Raw genomic sequence first — 25,095 nt, 5'->3', positions numbered from 1 at the left:
GCCGGGGGGGGGGGGGGGGGGACGCCGTCGGGGCCGGCTGTGCGGGCCCCAACGATCGTTACTGCCTAGAACAACTGCCTGAAGTTTCACCTCATAAAGCCAGTATCAATTCAGATTTTTGACATTCCAGTGCCGTACTCTAACTTTATTGGATCCTATAGACTTTTTTTCATTCTCTCTACAAAATAAAGTATTTTCTTGATAAAAAATTTCAATTAGTAACAAAGAATAGTTTGTATCTCATTATAACTTTTTAACTTTTTTATTTTTTTATATAACGTCATAGAAACTCATGCCACACTTACACGAAAGAACCACATTCAGTGTAACATTTATTTCTGTACTCGACAAGCAACCAAATTTGCGCGTTTGAACGTTTGAGGGTAAAAGCAATGTATTTTACTGCCAGTGAAATGATTAATAAACACAATTAGTCACCAGTCTGTCAACAGCCAGGGTGTATCGGTGATTGTTCAGTGGCGCCATCGTCGCCCATTGAACGATTGGCGAAACAATCTCCCCCACTATAGCAACAACGTAGGGAAGCCAACTCTGCTCGACTGCGCGGAAACCGTCGCATAAGTCTGTCCTTTTTGCACTTGCGGTTGTACTCTTTTACGGCACCTCCTTGTCATATCTATGTTTAATTTAAGGGGTCACTGGTTTCGGTCGGTAGGATACAAATTACGGTAAATGGGATACCAATGTCATGTGCTATCTAGGCATTGTACCACAAATTTCATATAATAAAAATGATGTTTCTATATTTCGAAAATACTTATACTCTATTATTAAGAGCGATAAGAATTAACAAAACGACTTATTATATAAAAGAATTGTCTTATAAAATAAATGTTAAATCTATTGAGAAATGTTCCCAGTTATACGTATTTTTCACAGTCTTATGGTTTCCACAATTTTAAAAGCCCATCTTCACTATAAGAGCATAAAAGGTTTTGATGAGGATGATGTGTCAATCCTATTACGTCTTTTTCGTGTATCTAGAACAAAAAATTATAATATAATTACATTACAATACTCAAAAAATACCATTCAAAAACATGATTATCTGTACAGAAGAGAGGATTTCATGAAATACAGACCATGGACAATTTCATCTTTCGAATTCTTAAACTAAATCACTTTGAGAGCGCCCACATCTAACTTATGCAACATTATAATCTGTTTCATTTTACATAATATTAAAAATCTGTGCACATCTGTAAGACAGAGCAAAATTTCTCGTTGAAGTCTCTCGGCCTATCAAACAGATATCCAGAGACATGCGTAGACTGCTCAGCAGTATGTCGGATACTGTAAGGTTAACAACAATAGACTTGCATACAACCACGACCTAAGTATACTTTACTACACAATTGAGTTATACTGATGATATCTCGGGTCTCATGTATGACTTAGGTCTCAGCAAAAATACATCTTTTCGGGGAGCTTATACATTAGTTATATACAGAATGACCTTAGGCCCTTAGTAACTAAATGAGATGAAAACTGAAGTTTATATAAATCCAAACTTTGAAATAGAAAGCGAAGCGGTGCCGAATACGACATTTGGGAACTGCGGCTAATTTCAAGACTAACAGATAGTTAATCATCCAACACATTAAAGGATAGATAAAATAAAAAAATTATTAATTCATTCTTATTACTACAAGATAAATAATAGTAAATGAAAATTTGTACGAGTAGATATAACAGTCACATAATGTTCAGTGGAGGAGTGTAGGGCGAAGGAAATGGAAGAGAAAAATTTCCTGAGGGAATGGAGAAAAGGAAAGATTGAAAAACAGGAATACAAGGATGTAAAGATATCTGCGAGGCCAAGAGAAGGGAAGGAAGAGAAAGATTTACAAGGGAAGCGCCGCTCTTCAGACAGGAATTGTACACGTCTAGAAATATTTCCGGGCGCGCCTTGATCGCTGTCATTAAAACGATGTACGGGATAGCGTCGGACGCAGGTACCTCCCTATCCCTTATCTCCCTACAGGCCTTAAGCAACTGCTCGTTGATGACAGATGGTGTCCTCCTCGTTTCTTGATGCTGGTTCCTACGCGCCGCAGGTGGCTCCCAGTTGTCGTGGAAATAGTGTAGCGACTATCTTGCGCAGTACATCGGAGCAGGTCGGCGGCGGCATGATAAAACCTTTAAGCCTAGCCATGACCGTGCGGCACGGTCTACCCCAAGGGTCGCTATTCACCTCGCTCCATAAATTCCTCCAGCTTCGATGCTTGCTCGCCTTGATGGCTGGACATAGTTTAGTTTAGTTTGGAACATGGTCACCCGGGAGGCCTTTCCGGGGCTTTGGTACCTCTCCAAGGCCACAGGCACGGCTCATGCGCACTATCTTTCACAAAGCCCCGCTATTGGGGACCTAGCCCCTAGGTGGCAATGGCTGGACCTAGTGATTAGTGATTACTTGCACAGGGTCTCCCAGGAGAGAAGGTCGGCACCTCCACCAAGGTCGAAGGCATGGCTTACGAGTGCACTAGCTTTCGCAAAGCCCGTAAGGCTAGGGTCGACATTACTCGGGGAGCTTTTTACCCCGATTTTGCAACCGATCCAATTTTTTTAGACCCGGGCCGCATGAAGATGGCTGGACCTAACCCAGACCACTTTCCTTTTCGCCGCTTTATACTGCTGTAGGAGCTGCTAGTGTTGGGGGTTTTCCCCTTGCGCATTTACACAACTTTTTAGAGCGCTGGCATTTCTTCCGAAGTTCCGCCAACTTGTCGTTCCACTAGTAGACCGGTGGACGCTAGCGGTTTGCAGGAATTTTAGGCATAACCACGTCAGAAGCCCTGATGGAGTGTGCCATCAACTGGTGAGCCTTGTCCTCCGGTGTTCCCACAAGCTTTCTCTCGTCCTCCATTACTACTAGGGACATGTCCTCGTCGAACGCTCCCGTCTTCCACCTCCTGACTACAGAGGTTCTTGATGGCCGGCCTCTGCGCTTAGGTCCGCACACCTCACACATTATGGCCTGTATGTATCGCAGACCTACCACGTGGTGTCTGTGGTGACAAGGCATTCACTGGCGATGGTGATATTGACTATCGATGACCTATCTGCTTTGCAGAATATAGACCAGATTCCTGTGTTAAGCAGGATAACACTGTGAAGGACTCGAGTAGGATCTCAGCTCTTTTGTTCGTCCGTCAACTACCCCTCGGTTGCCCATGCGTTGAAGTTTCCGACGACGATCAAGGAAGTTTGGCTTCTCGCCGCGTTAATTAATGTGTCGATCAGATTTTCGAACTCGCTGATCGACGCACTTGGTGGGACATGACAGCTAAAGATGTATATGCCCCCATCTTTACCCAAGTACACGCGCAGCCCTGCGATTTTTCTTGCATTCTCGACTGGATGGAATGTCTTCCGCAAGTCCAAACGGCAGCCCAGCATGTGGTGTCCGAGTCGATGTCGCTGTACTGTTCGCAAACGACGACGAGATCGATCTATTGATCCCGAACGGTAGGTTCGTAGGTCTCACGCTGCCTCGCAGTAATTGAGGTTTAGCTGCAGTAGCCTCATTTTCTAATGTTAGCCTTTTCCGCCTCCCATGCACTCCGGAATACCTGGCATTTGCTACTACCGATAGTGTGGTCGGTAGCTTGTGAGCCTTTTTCCCGGCATAGCATGCACGCAGAATCCTTTGAATAGGATCAGACGATGTGCCCTTCCTCTCCGCGCTGGAGGCGTCTTTTGGATCGATCCTCTCTCGTGCAGTTGCTGCCCATATGCCCATAACTAAGGAATGGAAAGCATCGCACTAGGGTACTGGCCTTCTTTTTCCGAACGCGGCTGTAGACCCATCCGAACCGCAACTTCTACATGCTCATAGCCCAGGAGGCAATTCTGGCTGGTAGTGCAACCACCAGTTGCATCACTTCTGTTAACTCTTTATACTTTAATTGTGTCGTTTTATGCAACACATTTATAATCCTTGCATTTCTTATGAATCATGCTAATAAACAATATTTAAAAAATGCTGCAGTATCATTTAAAAAACAAAAGGTATGTTAGCAATATTAGTCCGAGGCCTCTTATTTTTAAAAGAATTACGCTCTTTCGAGGTTCTGGGGTAAGTGCCGTCCGGTCCCTCGCAGTCCTCTTGCCAAAGGCATCGCTGCCTTCCCCACTCCGTGGCCAGATTCTCTAGGAAGAATTTCCTTATTTTTAAAGCAATGCAACGTCGGGCTGCTGCCATCTCTAACTATCACTCATCTGTTTCACATAAACAACCCTCTTCGTCGCTGACAGCCGAAGGACCCAGCGTGGTCTTCCGCCACCATGCAACGCCAGGTCTGTTTAGTCTCAAGCACCCTCTTCCACGACCGCACGTATTCTAGAAACCCTAGTCCATAAATTCTCCAACGGTCAGTGAGCGACAGTCATCCGCCTTCGACTCCACTTAAAACTTGTTGACGCTAACAGGTAACATTCATATTCCCGAAAAAAATCTTATTTACGAAAATTGTGCACATTTAAAGATAGTTCAAGTTTTGCTTAAGACATTTTTTTGTAGAGCTCAAGGAAGACCCTGAAATTTCGAGGCAACACATACGTGAACACCCTGTATGTATTTCAAGCAGCTATAAAATGAACAATTTCACAAATTTATGACACAGGGACGTATAAGTTTTACAGCTGTAAGGTGCCATGCAATAAAGCGGAAAAGGCTGTCGATTTTATTACAAAGGTACCTATAAATGAAAATTCTGTTTATATTTCTAATATTTGAAAGAACTTTAAGTTTTCGTCGGTTGTTGTCAACAGTAAAAAAGTCAGAAGTATCTTGGATCTGAATGGACATTGTACGGCATTAAACGTCGCTTACGCGAGTTATCTCCGCTTTGATTTCTTGTCTTAAGGTAGTTCGTACCTGACTCCTTAGTCAATAAAGCATCATATTAATAATTGGTATTAAACACCCGCTAATACATTTTAATAATGTATAAAAATTACATCTATGAAATTGAATGACATTTCCATTGATCATTTATCATTATATTGTAAATAAAAAATATATTTTGGTTAGTCGTATAACTCCACTATGCTCGTTTCTGGGGTATGTTTGACAACGTTGTTTTCGCACGCATATCTATATACGTGGTGCGTGTTCAGTTTTCCCGCGTAGTAAATATTCAATATTCTTATATGTAAAGTTAATTATATTCTCATGCATTATAATTTAGAAAATTAGAATTCACTAAAACACAAAATAAGTGAAATATTTGTTAAATGTATTTGTATTTCACGGGTATGACCTTACTTCAGCAACGTTGCCAAGTCCTCCACATAGTCCCAATAACCTACATATCCTGGACTTTGTCAAATATCTTCCTAGAATGTTCGGCATGGTACAAGATTTAGTTCATTATCAGAAGCTCAGGATTTATACTTTCAGTGTCTAGTTTTTAGTTAGCATTTCTAACTTTTGTGAATAGAAAAGATTATACTTCCGGTAAGAAATCGTAAGACTGCCATAAGAGCTGTGTTGAAAACTCAATTTTTGACAAGCTTTTTCTTATTTATTTGATTGGCAACCAAGTCTCAAACTTTTTTTGTGTGTGTATTTAATTTTAATAAACAATCTGTATGAATTTTCTTTAATTAACTAATCTTTTGAATTTGGAAAATTCAAAATGTCTCGAAATGTGTGTTCTTTTACGCTTGACCGATTTTATAACCGCGCTGTATTTTGGCACGAAGTATAAACTGTTTTCAATAAACTCATTCTACATATGCAGTTATTACCGTTGAAGCTTTTGGGTGTAAGAAGTGTCCTGGTGGAATTATTCTCCCAACGTTTCGCAAACATTACAGCTAGCTTCATCAAGAGATCGAATGACACACTGATACTAGTGTGTGCCTTGTGGTGCTGCACTAATATACTGGAGCATGCTCATGTTCCGGTTCATTGATTACCATTTAAGACATTTTTAATTGGTCAGCTGACAACAGTAATAACTATATGATGCCAGGCCATGGAAACCTCAAATCTCTCATTCTATGCATGTCCATATTAGTTTTTATTTATCAATAAAAACAGGGTGTATTAATTATCTCTTATCCTCATTAAAATTTTAAATAAAACCCCTACTAAATAACCGAGTTTCCTGATATTTGAGGTACTATTAACATTAATTTTTAATTAATTGTTGCACTTGTCACTTTTCGAATAAAAATGTAAACAATGAAAAATAAGGGAAAATAATAACGGTCACATAAAATGTAGAAATAACGGTACTTACATTGAGAGTTCTTTCAAGTTTTCCTGATGATGTAGAGAAACAATAAAGTACAAGATCTTCACCAACGCAATAAATAAATTCACCACGTGGACTTACAACTGTACACACGAAGTCGCCACCCTCTCTTTTACCACTAGAAAATGACCTTACAATTTGACCTTGCATATTCATGATGACTACTGTATTTGAGCGATTGCATACAACAAAATGTTCTGGATTTCGAGGCAAGAGATGTATACTATTTACTGTTAAGTCTGCAGCACCTAAAGATTTATATGTGCCAATGCATTCTGTTGTTTTTAAACTCCATATCTTTACAGTTCCATCCGATGATGCACTTAATGAAATAAGTAACAAATTAATTAAACATTTTTCAACTAAAATTATTAACTATTAGATAAGAACTATACCTTATTACACTATGTCCATCTGGTGCAAAGACTACTTCGTTAACAAAAGAAGTATGTCCTCGAAATTCTTTTAATGTTTTTCCAGATTTAAGTCCATGTATCCTGCAATAGAAGTAAAACTGCAATACCAATGAAAACATAGTCACTTTTTATACATACCTTATAGTAGTATCAAATGATGTAGATAGAATCTGACTATTATCTCTACTAAATTGTAGGCATGTAACACCTTTTGAATGTGCCTTTTCAAATCTCCTTAAGCACTGTCCACTTTGTACCCTCCATACTTTTATTTTTCCATCCTGTCCACCACTAGCTAACATTTCACTATCACGACTAAAAGCCATTGACAAAACTGCTTGTTCCATCATCATAAAATTGTCTTGAGCTTGATACTTTAAATCTTTCCTGATTTTACCAGTTGTAAAATTCCATACTTCAATAAATCCATCAACAGAACCGGTAACTAAATATTGACCATCTGGTGAAAAACGTGCACATTCTACATGAGATTTTTGTCCAAATTTAATTTGTTTAGAAAGTTGCGTAGGATATTTTTCATCTTCTTGATCTCGTACAGCTGCTTTTCCTCTAAATAAATCTATTGTAGTACCAGGTGGAAGTAAACCCTGATGTTGTTGCCATTTCAATGCTTGTCCCAATAGTGCAAGTAATCTGCTTGAAGGTACTACTGATACTTCACCAGCAAGAGCCGCAGCTATATAAGCTCTTCGTTTTTCCTTTGTACTGCCATCAGGATATGCTTCACGAGGATCAAAATACGAGCGTGCAAGTAAATTTTCTGTATAACACGGTATAATATAATTATTTAGTAAAAATAATGTATTATAAAATAGGTTTTACAGTAGGATGAAATTATTATTCTAATTTGCTTCACCTAAATGAATATATCTTTCAGGTTCTTGTTGTTTCATCATAATCATAGGATCTGTTTGTCGTAATAATGATCTAGCTGCTCCCAGTTCTCTTAACTCAATTAATTCTAAAACAACCTATAAATTACAGATAAGACATACAGTTGCTCCGTTTAATTTGAAACGGTGTAGTATCTCACAAAGGATGAAAGTTATCAACAAAATTTTTGTACAAAAATTTGGTATAAAGAGGGACACTACATGGTATAAATAATTTTTCTGTTAATTTCTTTAAATGGAACCCTATATCATGATATGATAGCATTTGTTGAGACAAATACAACAACCTGCCACATCATATCATTCCATGTAGTAAAATCTAATAAATTAGATCCGAAGTAGTCAGATCAACACAGATCTTGTGTTGGCGGTCAGCTGATCCCTATGTGAATAGGCTATCAACATGTTGTTCCCTTCTTGATCAAATGTTCCTGGTATAGAAACAATGCTAATATTGTAGCAAATATGAGGAGTTAAACATAAATAATGCATTTTCATTTTCACTTACCACTATTTTACTTGCAGTAACAAGAATTAGTAATTTTGATTTTTTTTATCTTTTAGCACGCCCACCATCATTATGAATACACGTTTATATACTGTTTGAAAATTCTCCTTCGACACTTTTTAATATCTTGACTATTATTCTTTTGTATGCAACTGAAATTCTTCTTTATAAATCATTGACATTTTTAATTAGTGTGGTAAATCATTGCATTTGCCTCAACAAATGCTACCATATTTTGAATAAAACAATACAGATTTCCACTTGAAAAAATTAACTCTACTTTGATATGTGCCCCTAGTACAACACTTACAGAAAAATTACTTATATCATGTAATGTCTTCCTTTATATCAAACAATTATTCAATCCCTGAGATATTCCGTTTTCAGTTAAATGAGACACTCTGTTCTATATAATTTTATATCACTCTATTCCAACATTTATTTCATAATCAGGGTGTCATACCTGTTCATATAAATCGATAAGTTTTTTATCTGGTAATTTTAATGACTGTATTGCCTTTAACACTGTATCCCAGTGTCCATTATTTATGTCTGCCACAAAACCATCTACACTATCCACTGTATTAAGCGACACACCTGTTTCTTCCTATTAATGTAATAATACATTCATTTACTGTTATCATAAATATTGTATTAATATTATATAAATAAAAATTACATACTTGTAATGTTTGCAACGTTTTTACAAGATTAGATTCTTTAAGATACTGTTGTATTAGACGAATCACACTGAAAATACAGATTAAAATATGAATATTTAGAATAAATATAAAATACTCTATTCATAGACGTAACATAATTACTCAGCAGATTCAATTTCTATCGACATTATGTGAATGATCCGTTAGGAAAAATAATATCAAGTGTGATTATATGAATAAACGATGAAATGTTTTCAAGAACTCTTCTCAATAAATTTATTTAAAGTTGCAGACAGAATACACCAACCTCAATCACATACATTTTATTATGTTTGACCACAGACGTGGTATATTCATAGACATATGTACCCTCACGAGCAAACTCATCTTCCGCTAGGGGAAAAAGGGACGTGAAGAAGGATCTCCTGGGGCCTCCTACCATGCTCCTAGCTACCATAGACGACTCTAGTCACAGCCGACTCTAGTACTAGCCGTGCTGAAAAACGTGGCAACACCGCTCATGGCGCATTCAGGAGTCCTATTTTCAAAAATAGAGTTTTGTGCTCAGTGTTATAATTACTTGGTATATATTTTGTGGACACTCTGAATAGTTTAGTGTTGTGATGCATTATGTTTGAAATATTTACAGTGGTTTCAAGAAAATATAAGTGTGGAGCATGATAAAACCATCTTTGAATCAAATTGAAGCATTTAAAAATTGATAAAGGTATGTATATGTTAATAGAAACCTGAAATAGACAAAATTATTTGTACGATGCCAAACAGGGTAATTCGCTATTGTTAGAGAACAATTTATTATTTACAGTTTTCACATAATCATTTAATAAAATATTCGAAAAAATTGACAACAATTTTAACAAAATACAGTGGTAACTTTGACCACAAATGCATGTATCTGAAAATGCTAAATAATGTACATCTGATTGAATACTAATATATGTTAATTTACATAAAATATGTTTATCTATATCTATTTTTTTATTTTTTATTTGCCTTATTTGGTCTATTACTATTTCAAGATTTTTGGTATAAGAAAATTCAATTGATTCTGCAATAATATATGCCTTATTAACTTCTTCTAGAGATTTCCCAAGATGTTCTTCAATAAGACATATATTAGTGGTAAAATGTGGACTCTGTAATACTTTGTATCTACGTAATAAATTTTCAAGCTCAGACTACCTAGATAATTTCTTATCAATAGGCAGTACCCACTTTACATCATTGAATGAAACTTCATTGCTTTCTTGAAAAACTTGTAATTTCATGTTGTCACTAATCACAATCTGTGTATTTAGAATCAAAAAGTCAGAATTATCATTACATACGAGCATATAAACATAAACTTTTGAATTTGTTATTTTAGTAGTCTAACAGTTTGAAAGTACAAGCTTTTCTTTATAATTATTTATTAAATCCAAGAAATTACCAATTAAATATGTATAGTCATTAGTAAAACGTTTAGTCGACCACGTACAAAAGAACTTTACAGTGGTTCTGCAGTCTTATAGTGTAGCGTGTAACAGAATAGAATGGAATTGACTGCGAAACCAATGCAAAGTTTTTTGTACGTAGTTTGAGCCCAGCAGAAGGTTTTGAAAGTATTAGCTTCAAATTGCTTTTTCATTTAAACAAATTTTGATAAATATTAACAAAGTTATTTTGTGCACAAGTGAGGCAATAACTTTAGGCAGTAGTATACGTATGTAAGAACTAATAAGTGTTAACAATTCATATTTTTTGATTACCACTTCTGATAAATTACAAAACACATGTTATTAGACGCATTTAAAATAATAGTATAGTACTTCTAGAATACTATCATTAGGGTAGTGTGAAGTAGTAGAATTTATATAAATGTACAATATTTAGAATAATAAACCATATATAATTATAATACATTTATAATTTCTATAAAAATTACATATTATACCGAACAATTTATCCTAAAACCTACTGTGATTGTTTTCTATCCTTCGTGGGTCCTGTAGAATCACACTAAATAACAAATAGCATACATAAATTATTATATCAGTAATTAATATTCAGATACATTGAAAATTTACCAGTGTACAAGTACTTATCTGAGTAAGGTGGTGATGAATTTTAAATACACTTGTTGCAATTCCTGTGTGTCCTGAATTCTTTTGCATGATACTTTCCAAAGTGCTGTCCAGATTGGTTTTTCTGTCTTCTCCTGGCCTTATTTTTTATTCCTTCCTTTCAAGTAAAAAATATTGTTTTATGCCATCTACAAATGACTGAATATGAGATGGTGCTGTTGCACTATGATGTGTTAATCTTTGAACTAAATATGTTAATTCATTCATATTATTTTTATCATGATTTTTTCGATCAACTGTTTCTTCTTGTTCTTTGTCACCTTTATTTCTTTGAAAATCTGATACAGGTCCTGTAATAATTGTCTCCCATGCACTTTTTATATTCTCTGCAGTTATTTCTCCCCATGATTCTGCTAACATTTGTATGCAATCTTTAATATTATACTGCTTACAAAATTCATTGAACCCACCGTCATACCTCAAAATCCTTTGTCGCATTTTGTGACGATAACCTTTCTTAGTCTTTTTTGTTACTTTGTGATACATGGGCCGTAGTAATAATGATGTATTCAGTGGTACATACATAATTTCAAAATCTTCTTTCATATCTGTTGGAACTTCATATTCCTTGCAATTGTTTAATAATAAAATAACTTTACCAAATATTTGTTTATGTGCTTGGAATGCCCTTACATTTGGCTTAAACTGATTCTGGAACCAATCCAGAAATAATGATTGATTCATGCAGCCATTTGCCTGTGATTTCAAAATGATTGGAGCATTGGTTTTAGGTTTTGGTTTCTTGGATTTGTTAATTACTAAGGGTGTGATTTTATTCGTGCCTGATACATTTGCACATAATATCATTCTTATGCGCCCTTTGTGATTCGTATAGCACCTAATGCTCTTTTTTTTGCTCCTTTTCTGCATTTTATAGTCACTAATGTGTTTTTCTTTGATGTCTGCAAGCATCTGTGTGGGAAGAGCTTTCCATAGAAGCCGGCTTTCATCCATGTTGTAAATATTTTCTACATCTATCTTCTCTCCTTCTATTAATTTTTTAAAATTCTCTATAAATATCTTCGCTTCATTCCTGTCAACACTAGATCTTTTTCTATGGACTTCTTGTTTAATATGGACTTTTTGTTTTGTATTGACATCGTTGCGTTTTTTAAATTTCATAAGCCAATATTTGGTCAATTTGTAATCTGAATATGATGCGGTATTCTTTTTTATTTCGGCAGCTTTTTCTAAAATTGTAGCATCTGATAGGGTATCACCATGTGCCCTTCTTTCTGCAATCCATGTCAGCATACGGCGGTCCAGTTCTTCATACATTCGTTTTGTAAATCTTCGCCGTTTCTTCTGTTCTTCATTCTTTTCTGCAAATTCACTCATAGATGCAGCGTTTCTTCTTACCAAATCAACCATTTTCGGGTGTATATTATCACGGCCTGTTAACTCCCATTAGAATAGTATGGTTAGTCATAAGAAGTCATAAGTTGCTGGCCCTTATCACCAATGGTACTAAAGTCGCATTTTTCGAGCATATACTTCGATGTAGTAGTGATGGGCACCATCGATTAAATAAAACTATCGACTAACGATTATTTAGTCGCAACATACTATCGACTATTTAGTCGACTGAAATTATGCTTTAGTGGTTATGTATAGATTATAATATTATATAGTCAGATTTTCATGGCACCATTGGTATATTTACGTTTTGAAAATTTATTAGTTCATAGATAGAATTTCAAAAATATAAGTGGTAAACAAGTTCTTTTAAACAATTACTAATATTCGATTTTTCGTAAGCTATTTGATATTGGCACTTGAAAAATTAACTGCTCTAAATTTTTTGTGAAAATCAATTAGGTTATAAGCAGTAATTTGCACAGTTCTTGGAAAAATTCTTTAAAATCAAATAAGTGTTGTCACAATAGCAGGTATTTAAAATTATAGGATTATTTAATTTTTTATACATACCAAATTTTATTCATAGTTGTTAATGTTGTCATTTCGTCTTTCTCTTAGGACAGATATAAATATTGCTATATGATATTAAGAATATCATCTAAACAAATATTACACAATTACCTGCTATTGTGATCTATGTTATTCCACATTACAATTTTAAAAAATGAGTTGATCTAAATTTTTTGACGATGGTCTATTTCTTCTTTCTGACATAATCTGTCCAGCTTTGGAAAATATCCGTTCTGATCCGCAAAAGAAAGGAGCTTTTCCGGACAAGTAGTCGACGATTGAAAAAATTAGTCTACTGAAAGTAGTCGTTGGTTACTATCAACTTAGTCGATAGTTTTTAGTCGATGGTGCCCATCACTACAGTCAGTTTAACATTTATTTCAGTACTCGACAAGCAACCAAATTTGCGCGTTTGAACGTTTGAGGGTAAAAGCGATGTATTTTATTGCCAGTGAAATGAGTAATAAACACAATTGGTCACCAGTCTGTCAACAGCCAGCGTGATCGGTGATTGTTCAGTGGCGCCATCGTCGCCCATTGAATGATTGGCGAAACAATCTCCCCCACTATAGCATCACGTAGGGACGCCGACTCTGCACGATTGCGCGGAAACCGTCACATAAGTCTGTCCTTCTTGCACTTGCGGTTGTACTCTTTTACGGCGCATCCCCGTCTTGACGATGTTTCAGGGGTCCCTGATTTCATTGAGCTAATCTCTAGTTTCCACTACAGCCGTGGATAATCCCCCATCAACAGCCCCATTAGAAAGAGAGGAAAGTTACTCCAGTTATTGTCCTCTCTTTCTAATGCCGACTTCATCCCTACTACAAGACCGCACAGTCTATTGTCTATGATGTCCAATGATGTCTGTCTGATCGTGTCTACGGTCAACCCCCTGGGTTGAACTACGTCTGTTAAAAAATGTCTGCATTGTTATTTTATACTGTGTGTTATATTTTAATATCAGGATGTATTGTGTATCCTCCTACAGAATTTGTGTCAGCTGGGTTAACTATAAAAGACATATTTTCAAATTGGCTAGGAAGTGAAAATGAGTTTTTTATACAATATCACATAAGAAGAAGTATAATTACATTATTTACACATTCCATACTTCCATTCGGTAACTATATCACATTTCTTTATGATTTTAAACATTATGACTATATCATTCTCAAATAAATTTTACTCTTATCCAGGTTATGCTGTTGGTTTAATTCTATTTGGACATGTGGAAACTATAATATTATTGTTAGGCTGTCATAATTTATGGTTAATATTTTTTACTTGTACAATTCTTCTACCATTGTATACATTGTATAAAATCTTAGTGTGGTCTATGAATAACTGGATTAAACATCCTATTGTACAAAATCTTACAATTTATTGTAACAGTAACAATAATGATAATAATATGACTTGGACTACAGTAGCATCTGATATCAACATTGAGTATCGAAGGTTGTGGTTTAATTAAAAAGATTCATTCAAAATATGATTTTATTTGAAGAAATATAAAACAACTAAAATTTAATTTCAGTATAGGTAAAATTGTAATGAGTACAAATAATATATTATATGTAATAGTAACAGACAATTGGATAATTAAAGTAACGCTATATAAAATATTAGTTGCACATCAAAATGATACAGTTTTAGTAGTTACCAAAAGTGATACTCATGACATGTCACCTGTGACAAGAGGAGAAATTGATTTTATTAACATTGAGGTACCTTTTATATAATTTATACTAAAGTTATTTAAAAATAGTAGTTACTACAGATATTTTATTATTATCTGATAATTCTACAATTAAAATATTCAATATATGTGCGTAATCATTGGGAATTTAGTATATCATATACCAGTGGTGGCCAAACCTTGTCCGGATAGGAGTCATATATCACCTATCATAAATATTCTATAGTCGCATCTTCTATTGGAACAGTATTAAATTATGAGTTATGCTTATAGTCTATGTGTACATCACACTGCACAAAAAACTTACAAAAATATCATATTACATACATGTATGTAGTATGTGTCAAGTTTATAAAAAAATATTGTGTAAGTACATGGGAGCCGCAGTAAGAGTCTAAAATAGCCATGTGTAGCTTAACAGCCGCAGTTTGGCCACCATGGTAATATACCATTGTAATAATATTTTATTTTCATTAATTGCAAAAATATTTGTTATATAGGTAAAATTGACAAGAACTGGATCACAATCTTTTGATATAAGATTAAATGCTTTGGATTTCAAAAATTTACAAGATAAAGTTTTATGTCCTATTACTATATTACAAAATGTCACATTCCATAAAACCTTACTTGATAGATTCATTGATAATTTTAAAGAACAAATTGAAGAAAATCCACTTTATGAAAGTACAGATGTATGTTCTAATACATAAATTTATTTTTACTTTGTTCTATAATCTTATTTCTCAAAGTATATTACATTTATATATATACGTTTTAAGGAATTAGGTCAATGTATTGGATGTATGCATGCTTCATCAAATATAAAATTATTTAAACAGTGCACTAGTGATTTAGGAAATGGTAATTCTGAAGACTGTGTGATGTGTTATTGTCGCCCAATGTGGTGCACAGATTGTATGGCAAAATGGTAAATATATATATTATTTAATAAGATTTTTCAATGAATTTAAATGACCATGTTATAGTTAATATTTTGTTCGAAAAAACTTCCTGGTTTTGTAAATAGTTGAGAGAAAAAATACTTATTCGTTCTTATATTTGTTTTGTGTTGAAATTATATAATTTTTCAAACATAGTTTCCTACAATAAGTAGTACAGTTATTATTAATATTAATGATATTTCGTTTGCTGTTAATATTTATTATTGATAGAAACAATGGTACACTTCAAATACTTTATATAATATTTTCATTATGAATATGTTGTTACAGGTTTGCATCAAGGCAAGATGAAAATGCTCCAGAAACATGGTTATCTTCTAAATGTACTTGTCCTGTATGCAGAGCACGATTTTGTATTTTAGATGTATGTCTCATACAACCTATTTGAATATAACAGGTATTCTGTCCCAGAATTATGATATCATATATATTCTTAATCATAAATTGTAAATAGATCTTGAGGAAATCATGAACAAGACATGAGTAAATAAAGATTCACGCACTAAGTATCATGCACTTCCTCAAATCTTTCTAAAAATCCATAAAAGTGACTTCATTACAATATTTTTTTTACTGCACAAATTTAGCAAGACTTTAATAAATAGGTACATGCATGCAATTAAAAATACATTTCCTAACATTTACCTGGTTTTTCTTTTATTTCATTCTGTTTCATTAAAGATATACAAAAATACAGGAAAAATTGAATAGTATAGCAAGACCTATTAGCTACACAATTAAATTTTTTTTTATAGTTATTTATTATATAATTCGATTGTCCTTTACAAAGTTTAAAGTATCCTTTAAACTTCATAAAGGACAATCCTCGAGGAGTACTTCATGTTTACAGTATTTAAAAATTGTACAAATCTGAAATGAAGAACATACAGAAATAGCTAACATCTATAATACTTCAAGAATGTATTCAGACATCTGAGTAAAAAATTGCAGATGACTCGTAAACAATTGATTTTTTAAAACATTTGATTGTAATATTTCTATATATAAAATGTTCAATGAAATTATATACATCCAGTAGCTTACAAAAGTATTCAAATGTTTGCATTCACGACTTTTAACATGTGAATTATGTCTGTTAAACTAAGGTGTTTAAAACAATACGAGAGCTATAGCATGGGGGAAGTCTTAAGATTATGTGTAGTGGGTGGTGAAATAATTATACACATTCTGTGTGTGCATATTATGGTGTAAAAAAAATGTTACAGATCTCTGAAATGGGAAACTTGTAAGGCGCTTGGAACAAGTTTTTCCTTAGCAAAAATGTTATCCGAGCCGAGCCTATGTTAACGAGATATTAATGAAAAATCCGACCAATTAGAACGTGAGTCTGCCGGTCGAGTTCCCCCGATAGCGCTGGCTCCTCAGCGCTGAGCTTGTACTACAAACAAGCAAGATGGACATGTATCGAAGGAAATCACGTAGAATAGCAAATGAAAAGGACGAAACAAATAAAGTTGAACTTATTGTCATTTTTTGTTTGTCATTTAAGGTGAATAATGAACAAAGGATAAATGAAGGAAAATCATATGTACCGTACAATGACGGATACAGTGTTTTTTTTTTAAACAGCCCTGTCATCCAAACTTGCAATGTCAAATTTAGTGCAACGCTTGATGTCACACATTTACGCAAGTTGCACGCAACTGCGTAGGATAGTTGACATTGAGGTAGATCATGGATATAGACAGCGGGCAACACGGTCACGTGGTACTCTGAGCCATATTGACGATTGGTTATGATCGCGTAAGCGCATGGCGCAATCTTGTTTTCATTGGGTCTTATTTGATCTATTACTATTTCAAGATTTGTGGTATATGCAAATTCAATTGATTCTGCAATAATATATGCTTTATTAACTTCTTCTGGAGATTTCTCAAGATGTTTTTCAATAAGACATATATTAGTTGTAGAATGTAGACTTTGTAATACTTTGTATCTACGTAATAAATTTTCAAGCTCAGACCACCTAGATAATTTCTTATCAATAGGCAGTACCCACTTTAAATCATTGAATGAAACTTCATTGCTTTCTTGAGAAACTTGTAATTTCATGATGTCACTAATCACAATCTGTGTATTTAGAATAAAAAATTCAGAATTATCATTACATATGAGCATACAAAAATAAATTTTTGAATTTGTTATTTTAGTAGTCCAACAGTTTGAAAGTACAAGCTTTTCTTCATAATTATTTATTAAATCCGAGAAATTACTAATTAATTATGAATTAATAAATTCTTGGACTAAGTTTTCATTCCTTTCAATCATTTCTTGATTTCGCTCTACAGGATCTTTTCTTGGTGATAGCACATGTTTTACAAAGTAAGAAGGGGAGGAAATGGGGAAAATGAATGGTACTGCATTCACTGTAAGTCTTGGACATCTCAACAAAACATTCTCCAGTACACCATTGGGTGATAGAATACCTTGAACCTTGGTACCTTTGAATATCACTTTCTGCAAAATGCAGACTGCGAACGGCAGAATATTTTGTTGGTGTCCAACTTTTACGAGGAATAGCAGCCATCTATTTTTGCCGCAATTTCTCATCTTTGGGGAAGAAAAATATAGATATATAATTACTATCTTTTCAAGTGCTATCATAATTTCCCTTACAATTGGGAACACAGCAACGCCGTGGCATTATTAATAAACATATGAAAATTATAAACAAAAATATATGTAAAACAAAATTTCCAAAAAGGCTATAGATATTATTAAATAAGTATGCTACACACAAAAGAATGATATGTAGAGTTAATTATAAATAAATAAAATTTACCTGGATTATTGTACCGATTCTTTCATTCGGAGGCTTACAATAATCTAAACATTTGAAGGACAGGCGGGAAACTGAGAGGCCGGTAGAGGGAGACTGAGTAGCCGGGAGGCCGGTGAAAGCGAGAGACCTGGGAGGCTGATATGGTAGATTGGATTGGGTATATTCAAGCCGGACTCTCGCGTCATTGCTATTTTTACCTTCAGCACCGTTGAGTGATTTCACTAGATTCGTTACCGCTCACCCAATAGGATGTAGCGTTCAGAGTGAAATCTAGTGAAATCTCTCAACTGTTGCGTAACGGTTGTGTCTTCTGAATGCAGCCATTGGTACATGTCATCTATTGCCTGAAGTATAACGTTAAATATTTATTATTGTCGAGTTTTGTACTACATATAGCCACATAAATGAATATTACTTGACAACTGTAAGTGTCTCTTGCAGAAAGGAACTAAACATAACCATAGCCTCGAAATTGTTAGTTCATTTGACCCATTACAATTTTTCAATATCTTATCTAGAAAAAGTATGCTGCTTTATTATTCCCATTGGCATGAAGAGAACCCACACATATTTGTTATCCAAAATAGAACGTCTATAGTTAATGCAGTAATAAGCAATTGGTTCGCAGATTCATTCTTATGTCGCACGCACGGTTCAACAGTGTTTGTTCTCTGTGGTTCTCTGCTCTGAGTTTGAAGCTGGGACGCCAACTGGTGGCAAGAATCGTCACTACTTTTTCAGGCGAATCGATATTCTGCTCAAATATTGACTTCGCGATTGTGAGTGGTGTCGTAAGCGAGTCGTGCAGTAGACGGCGATGCTCTTTTAAAAAGGGAGTTCTTAGAAGTGTTAAGTCAAGTGCTGTTAGTCGGCGAACTGATAATCGGACTATCCTGGTGACAGGAATTAAGGAAGATGCTGCTGGCGGCTAGTGCTGTGCTTTTCGGGTTGACCCTCGGTCTCTCCCACGCGAGCATCCCAGCCCTCGACTCGACTCCAAGTTCCTTCAACAATCATGGAGGTGATTTCATTTCTCTTTTCTCATGCCCTACATTTACCTGGTAGGTTTACGAACCTCTTTCGTTTTCGAACAATTATGCATATTAAATTCCTTCCGTTTGTATTGTCAAATCGTGCCTCATTTTCTTGTATATAGCTGGTCAAGTGGGTAACTTGCAGGTGCAATTCTTCTTTTGGGAGCACCTGCAGTCACCGAAACTGTTATGGCGAATTCATTGACTAGTCCCAATAGGTGCTCCGATACGTGTTTGTATTGCACCCGAATCGGATAGTGTCATGAACTCAAAAAATAAATTTCAGAGAGATATAAGCACCGATGATGTATTATTATTATACTTTACGGCATCAGTAGTCACGTTTTGTTACGATAACAAAATGGGTATCAATTAGATCGGATTTACTGTCATTTAGAACAGGGTCCATTAACATTAGGGGATTGTAGGGACGTTTTATGATGCTGTCTGTTGTATACAGTAATTAAAATGTTTATTATTTACAATTTTCTATACTACTCTTAATAATATTCAGTTACGATAATATCTTTAACTGTTTTCTTGTTGTTCGAATCTTATTGAAAAATAGATTACAATACACGACATTTTGATTAACATTCGCGTATATTTTGTCGAACAAGACATTTGAAACAACTATTACTTTTCATTATAATTTCTACAAATTTAGTAGCATTATCTGAAGTGTATGTAAAATTTATTTGTTTAGTATTAAAATTTTGTCATGCGTAGTTATAATTATTTTATTTTCGTATACTATAAATACCCATAATCACCGTCTATGACTGTCAGAACGAACATACAGAAAATATTATTTTATCTATTTGAGCCATAAAAATATTAGTGTGTTAAGTAATTAGAGTATAGTAAATAATAATTAAAGAGCCATAAAATAAAAATATCGATAAGCAATGCTTTACTCACTTTTCTTTTATTTGCATTAATACATGCGATATAGTTATTATAATATAATTAAATATGTTTTTAAGTTACGCTTCATAGTTCGTATTGTCTTTCAATGATAATGTTTTGTATTATAATTTCTTTTTCTGTTCCTTGTTACAGAACTTAAAGAAGAAAATCGTTTCAGTATTGTTTGATTTCATTTTCTTTACTGAGTGATACAAACTGCGAAAAAATAACAATTCGTTAGCCACATAGACGCCGTTCATATAAACAATAACACTTAATTCCGATATTTTTAAATGTTCCTTTTGTTACGAAACTAAATTACAAAATTCTCGTTACAAGAAAACAATTGCGTTTCTGTTTACTCTTTCGTGGATTATGTTGGATTTATTATTTTTATATATTTGGGTATACATACATATATATATATAGTTCGTACCAAAACAACAGTGGAATAAGTGAGAATTTTATGTTCGTCAGTGCATTATATTTATAATACTCATCGTAACCAATTGATCGAGAAATTCGAACTATAAAGACAGTTATGTAGCGTATGAAAAGGATAATAAAAATTGACAATTGTTGTCAATATTTCTAGAAACATTGAATCAAGGCTTAATCGGACATACGCTTCAATTGTCGTTTATATATTCCAATATTATACGGATTATCGGGTGATCTGTGATCAGAGATGAAGAATTATTTCGATATTCATGATGATTTATAGTGATTGATACCTGTTTAATATGTGTACCGCCATCATTCCGTGGGTTAGGTCTGGGTTAGGTAAAACAAATCACATATAATCCACGCGACATAATGATTTTGTTATTCACAGCTGCAATATTCATTAATATTTTGTAGATACTGATCACACATTTTTCACATTCTATATAAAAATCTCAGTTTTTAAAATCACAGAGGTGAAAAAACGCGTTAAAGTGTAAACATAAAGAATTGAACTAGTATTCGTAAATGAACCCTTTCAACATTGGCGTAACTAGAATTTTTTCTAGGGGCCAGATCCCCTGACATTCGCCCAAGCACTCCCCACCAGGCACCTGTACGTATTTTATATCACGTACGTGGGATGCACAAAATAAAGTTACACATTTTGCAATAATTATTTACACGTTTATTTAACAGAAAACTAAGAAACGAAGAATATAAACATCATTCTGAAAAATAAAAGAAATTTGAGATTGATTAAAATCAAGAGTATATTATGTGCAGATACCTATAATTAAAATGTATCATATATAAGCTTGAATTTGCTGGTTTTTGTTTGCAAAAATATTTTTCACATTATTAGTTAAGTTAGGTATTTTTTTCTACTTAATTGCGTTACGTATTGCATTTCGGCTCAAGTATTTATTTTTTATAACATAAGATTTTACCAACTGACGAATGTTTTTTTTACATATTTCTATAATTTCTGAGCGGGGGGGGGGCAGTCCGTATTCTGGGGGGCCAGGACCACCGTGGCCCCTACCTAGTTACGCGAATACCTGTCAGACATATTATCAGGGGAAACAAACATTTGGCATATGTATTATACACAATTATATTATAAAAGTACGAAGCGTTCGTAAAAATGTTTACTATCGTGTTTTAATTCTTAATCTTCCGCTCTTGTATTCCCATTAGTTTTACGTACAATGTTTCACTCGTACAGTAAGCAGTTATTAACCTATTACATTAAAAGAGAAATTTAATTAAATGTATTGTAATCAGTGACAAAAGTAGCAGGAAAATTAAATCTTTTAGTCAAATTTGTAGTCGGTATTGTTCAAATGTAATTTATCATAATCTATGATATTAATTGTATATATTATTTAAGATAATATAATATATAATTCGATTTATAATAATAATGATTATAGTCTCATAACTAATGTGACACATTCGTTACAAATTTGACGGTCTGGTTCAACGATGACACTCAATTACTTATTGTTAGAAATGGTAAAATCAGTAATTATGTAGCATATCAAAGTTTAAAATATAAACTTAATTGAGTGTCCCTACTTTTTGAAAACTTCTCAATTTCGGTAGGGGCAGAGTGGGTTAGCCCTGGACACTTCCATGAAACAGAAAAACAACATATAATCAATAAATTGTAATCATATAACTCTTTCAGAATACAAATATAAAAACTTTCTGATTCATTATAAATAAAGAAAATAGAGCGTATCCTCACATACATGGCAGTAATAATATAAATTTGATAAATCAATATTTGCACATTCTTCATGTGTCCAGTCTTTGCATATATTGCATTGATTGAACATGTAACAATACTTAAATTTAATAGACAACAAGGATCGATGAAATTCAATGGCCTCGGTAATGTCACTTTTAGCGGGAAGAAAACTGATTATAATATCTAATTCGCTTGGCGTGCACGCTACAATTAACTTGCAATCTGGGCCAGCCAGACATATTATAATTTACCGTTTATTTTTCTATATGGCTCTACAATTAGTAACGAAGATACTGAAAAGTCATTGTACATTGGATAACGCTAATGCCGGCGACACGTAAACTTTGAGTGTTAATAACTCAACAAAATATTGCGTAAAATACAAGTGTATGTAGTGTTTTGAATATATCTCGATATCAGTTATAGGAATATATGATACAAAATGTAGGGTTCAATTCAAAAATTCAGAGGTGACCTTTACATCACATTCCAAGGTTACCTCAAGGTCAAACAATTATCTTCAAAATACATCCCCCTCAATATCATATAACTTTCATCTGAAACATTTTTTCGTATTTCTGATACCTACAGAAATAATCAAGTGTAGACATTTAAAACGGACATACTGTACATATGTTTTTATGTATTTTATATTGTATATTGTAGTATTTGCGTATTACATAATTAACTGTATAATATTTACTCGTCGATACAGCTCAAATTGGCGTTTCGTAAAAACAGTGTTTCTAACGCTATCAATTTTTGCTACTTTTCATTTTGTGCCATTTGTTGGTTTTACTGTTGAAAAGGTTACCTGCTCTTTGGATCATTGTGCAGAAAAAATTAGTTTTACCCTAGTATTACAGTGTTTAATTCAAAGGGAAAAATCAAATAGCGGAATTAAATTTTTGGTCGTTTTGGAATATTTCGAAAGCAGTTTCATTTTCTAAATAGGACAGTATACATTATACATACATACTTCTATTAAGCTTCTGTAATAATGAGATTTCTAGACCCGCTTTAATGAAGCACTTTTTGATCAGCCATGTATGAAATCTCGGTCGTGTATAATAAATTTCTCGCGGAATTCATTTTGTGCTGTGTCCGCAGTAATTCGGATAATACCGAATAGTTTCAGCGTTGCAGAAAGAAATATAATTCTGTAGCGTGTCTATTTAATCACGCGGTGGTTAAATAGGGTTGACAAATATTTAATACCTGCGCGAAACTTAAATGTTGATAGCAATCAAAATTATATTGTAAAGAAAGTAGTACTTAAAGGTTTGGATCACTTGTGATTTAGATAGCGGATTTTATGCATTCATAGCCTATAGGGCTCTGTGAAATACAATATAAAACAAAACTTTCATTGGATCAAACGAATTTTCTGTGTTTAAAAATTATTTTAGAAACTTTTATTTTGCATAAAAGTCCACAGTCTACTTATGATATTTAGCATTAAAAAAAATACAATTCTGCGTTTCATGTCAGCGATAATGTGAGCAATTACATTACAAGTAAAAAATATCTTTCACCGTGGTAATAGTATGAAAAACATATATGCATAAGTTAGAAGACCATTAGTGTATTTTTACATAAGTGTAATAATTCTAGTGATATATAAAAGTTCATCTACAGTTCTTACACAGTGTGTTGTCAGCCAACGAAAAATAATTGAAAAATCGTGTCAATTCTTTGTAAAGGCATTCAGTTCCATTTAATAAAATACTACCGACTTTTATAATACTAAAAAGAAAAGATCTTTTGGTGAATATATCTGTTGCATTTTATTTCGCTTGAAACCACGTAATATGGGTAATATTTACTTTATTAACATTCGTTTAAAGTCATCTAACTATTTATGTATTTTTCATTAAAAACTCCAACTTGACCACTCATTCAGTAAGCGATCTCAAACTTCTGAGCGATACTGTACATATTTATGTTTCCCAAAATTCGAGACCCAAAGAAGAATTTGATTCACTAATTGAAGCGTTTAGTAGATTAAAAAGGCGGCAGCAGCGTTATTAATATTCGTTAAAACTTTCGTTTTGTTTACACATTTGCATATGATACGAATACATAGTATCCGTAGCCTATATATTATACGTACGTATTTATATGTAGATATTATTTCCAAAATCTTATTTTAATATGACAGACTAGTGCAATAGATTTAAGATCTATTTAAAAATTTTTTTCAATTTTTATTAAAAATTGCCACATAATTAATATATAATGTGTACAATATGTCCGTTTAAATATAATGTGGTATTATTTCCATACCTATACAGAATACGCAAAAATGGTGCCGTGTTATAACTATTAAAAATATTGGGTCGTTCGATAAGTAGTGTCGTATTTTTGAACATTGTTTTATTATGAAAGTTACATGTATGATTTCACTTTATTACAAAATGTAATTTCCACCGCGATTTATAACTTTTTGCCACCTTGAGAGCAAATTTTCAATTCCCTTTCGAAAAAAGTCTTCTTGTTTTGAGTTTATGAACACACGTATACCGTTGTTTTACTGCCTGTACGAAATTTTGAAAACCTTCTTTAGGCTTTTCTTACGTTTATTGTTTTATTACCGAACACATTACACAAGTTTTCAGTTGC

The 25,095-nt window shown here is 33.7% G+C and overlaps 4 protein-coding genes across 4 annotated transcripts in view; 2 read left to right on the top strand and 2 right to left on the bottom strand.

Annotated features, from left to right (window-relative positions):
• Positions 1 to 658: 658 nt before the first annotated feature.
• Positions 659 to 9,017, bottom strand: LOC107188171 (WD40 repeat-containing protein SMU1). Its single transcript, XM_015576419.1, has 8 exons — positions 8,950 to 9,017; positions 8,809 to 8,875; positions 8,589 to 8,732; positions 7,581 to 7,695; positions 6,842 to 7,484; positions 6,683 to 6,784; positions 6,273 to 6,609; positions 659 to 1,001 (listed from the first exon to the last, which is right to left on the bottom strand). Exons 1-8 carry the CDS (start codon positions 8,973 to 8,975, stop codon positions 903 to 905), a joined length of 1,533 nt encoding a protein of 510 aa, XP_015431905.1. The 5' UTR covers positions 8,976 to 9,017; the 3' UTR covers positions 659 to 902.
• Positions 9,018 to 11,018: 2,001 nt separating this feature from the next.
• On the bottom strand, positions 11,019 to 12,302 carry LOC107188150 (jerky protein homolog-like). The gene has a single exon (XM_015576399.1). It carries the CDS (start codon positions 12,300 to 12,302, stop codon positions 11,019 to 11,021), a length of 1,284 nt encoding a protein of 427 aa, XP_015431885.1.
• A 1,479-nt stretch (positions 12,303 to 13,781) lies between these two features.
• On the top strand, positions 13,782 to 17,297 carry LOC107188191 (E3 ubiquitin-protein ligase TM129). The gene is made up of 7 exons (XM_015576445.1): positions 13,782 to 13,983; positions 14,060 to 14,321; positions 14,401 to 14,590; positions 15,063 to 15,257; positions 15,345 to 15,493; positions 15,798 to 15,924; positions 16,754 to 17,297. Exons 1-6 carry the CDS (start codon positions 13,782 to 13,784, stop codon positions 15,913 to 15,915), a joined length of 1,116 nt encoding a protein of 371 aa, XP_015431931.1. The 3' UTR covers positions 15,916 to 15,924; positions 16,754 to 17,297.
• Positions 17,298 to 19,119: 1,822 nt separating this feature from the next.
• Positions 19,120 to 25,095, top strand: part of LOC107188166 (calsyntenin-1) — a 38,283-nt gene continuing 32,307 nt past the window's right edge. The window contains exon 1 of the mRNA XM_015576414.1: positions 19,120 to 19,351. Within this exon, the coding sequence (XP_015431900.1) occupies positions 19,246 to 19,351 (106 nt within the window). The 5' untranslated portion in view covers positions 19,120 to 19,245. The remainder of the gene's footprint in view (positions 19,352 to 25,095) is intronic.

This window comes from Dufourea novaeangliae, unplaced genomic scaffold (assembly GCF_001272555.1).
Source record: "Dufourea novaeangliae isolate 0120121106 unplaced genomic scaffold, ASM127255v1 scaffold130, whole genome shotgun sequence".
Taxonomy (NCBI): Eukaryota; Metazoa; Arthropoda; class Insecta; order Hymenoptera; family Halictidae; genus Dufourea; species Dufourea novaeangliae.
Note: the sequence above shows the minus strand (reverse complement) of the source record. Positions and strands in the feature narration are given on the sequence as shown.

What these genes read in the sequence shown, in the direction of transcription:
- LOC107188191 (XM_015576445.1), top strand. Translation starts at nt 13,782, where the DNA reads ATGTCTGCATTGTTATTTTATACTGTGTGTTATATTTTAATATCAGGA. An exon ending in TTGATTTTATTAACATTGAG is followed by an intron (nt 14,591 to 15,062) that starts GTACCTTTTATA and finishes TTTGTTATATAG; the next exon opens with GTAAAATTGACAAGAACTGG. An exon ending in CACTTTATGAAAGTACAGAT is followed by an intron (nt 15,258 to 15,344) that starts GTATGTTCTAAT and finishes ATACGTTTTAAG; the next exon opens with GAATTAGGTCAATGTATTGG.
- LOC107188150 (XM_015576399.1), bottom strand. Translation starts at nt 12,302, where the DNA reads ATGGTTGATTTGGTAAGAAGAAACGCTGCATCTATGAGTGAATTTGCA.
- LOC107188171 (XM_015576419.1), bottom strand. Translation starts at nt 8,975, where the DNA reads ATGTCGATAGAAATTGAATCTGCTGA. An exon ending in TGAAAGATATATTCATTTAG is followed by an intron (nt 7,485 to 7,580) that starts GTGAAGCAAATT and finishes CGTGTTATACAG; the next exon opens with AAAATTTACTTGCACGCTCG. An exon ending in AACTTGAAAGAACTCTCAAT is followed by an intron (nt 1,002 to 6,272) that starts GTAAGTACCGTT and finishes TTTTTGTTCTAG; the next exon opens with ATACACGAAAAAGACGTAAT.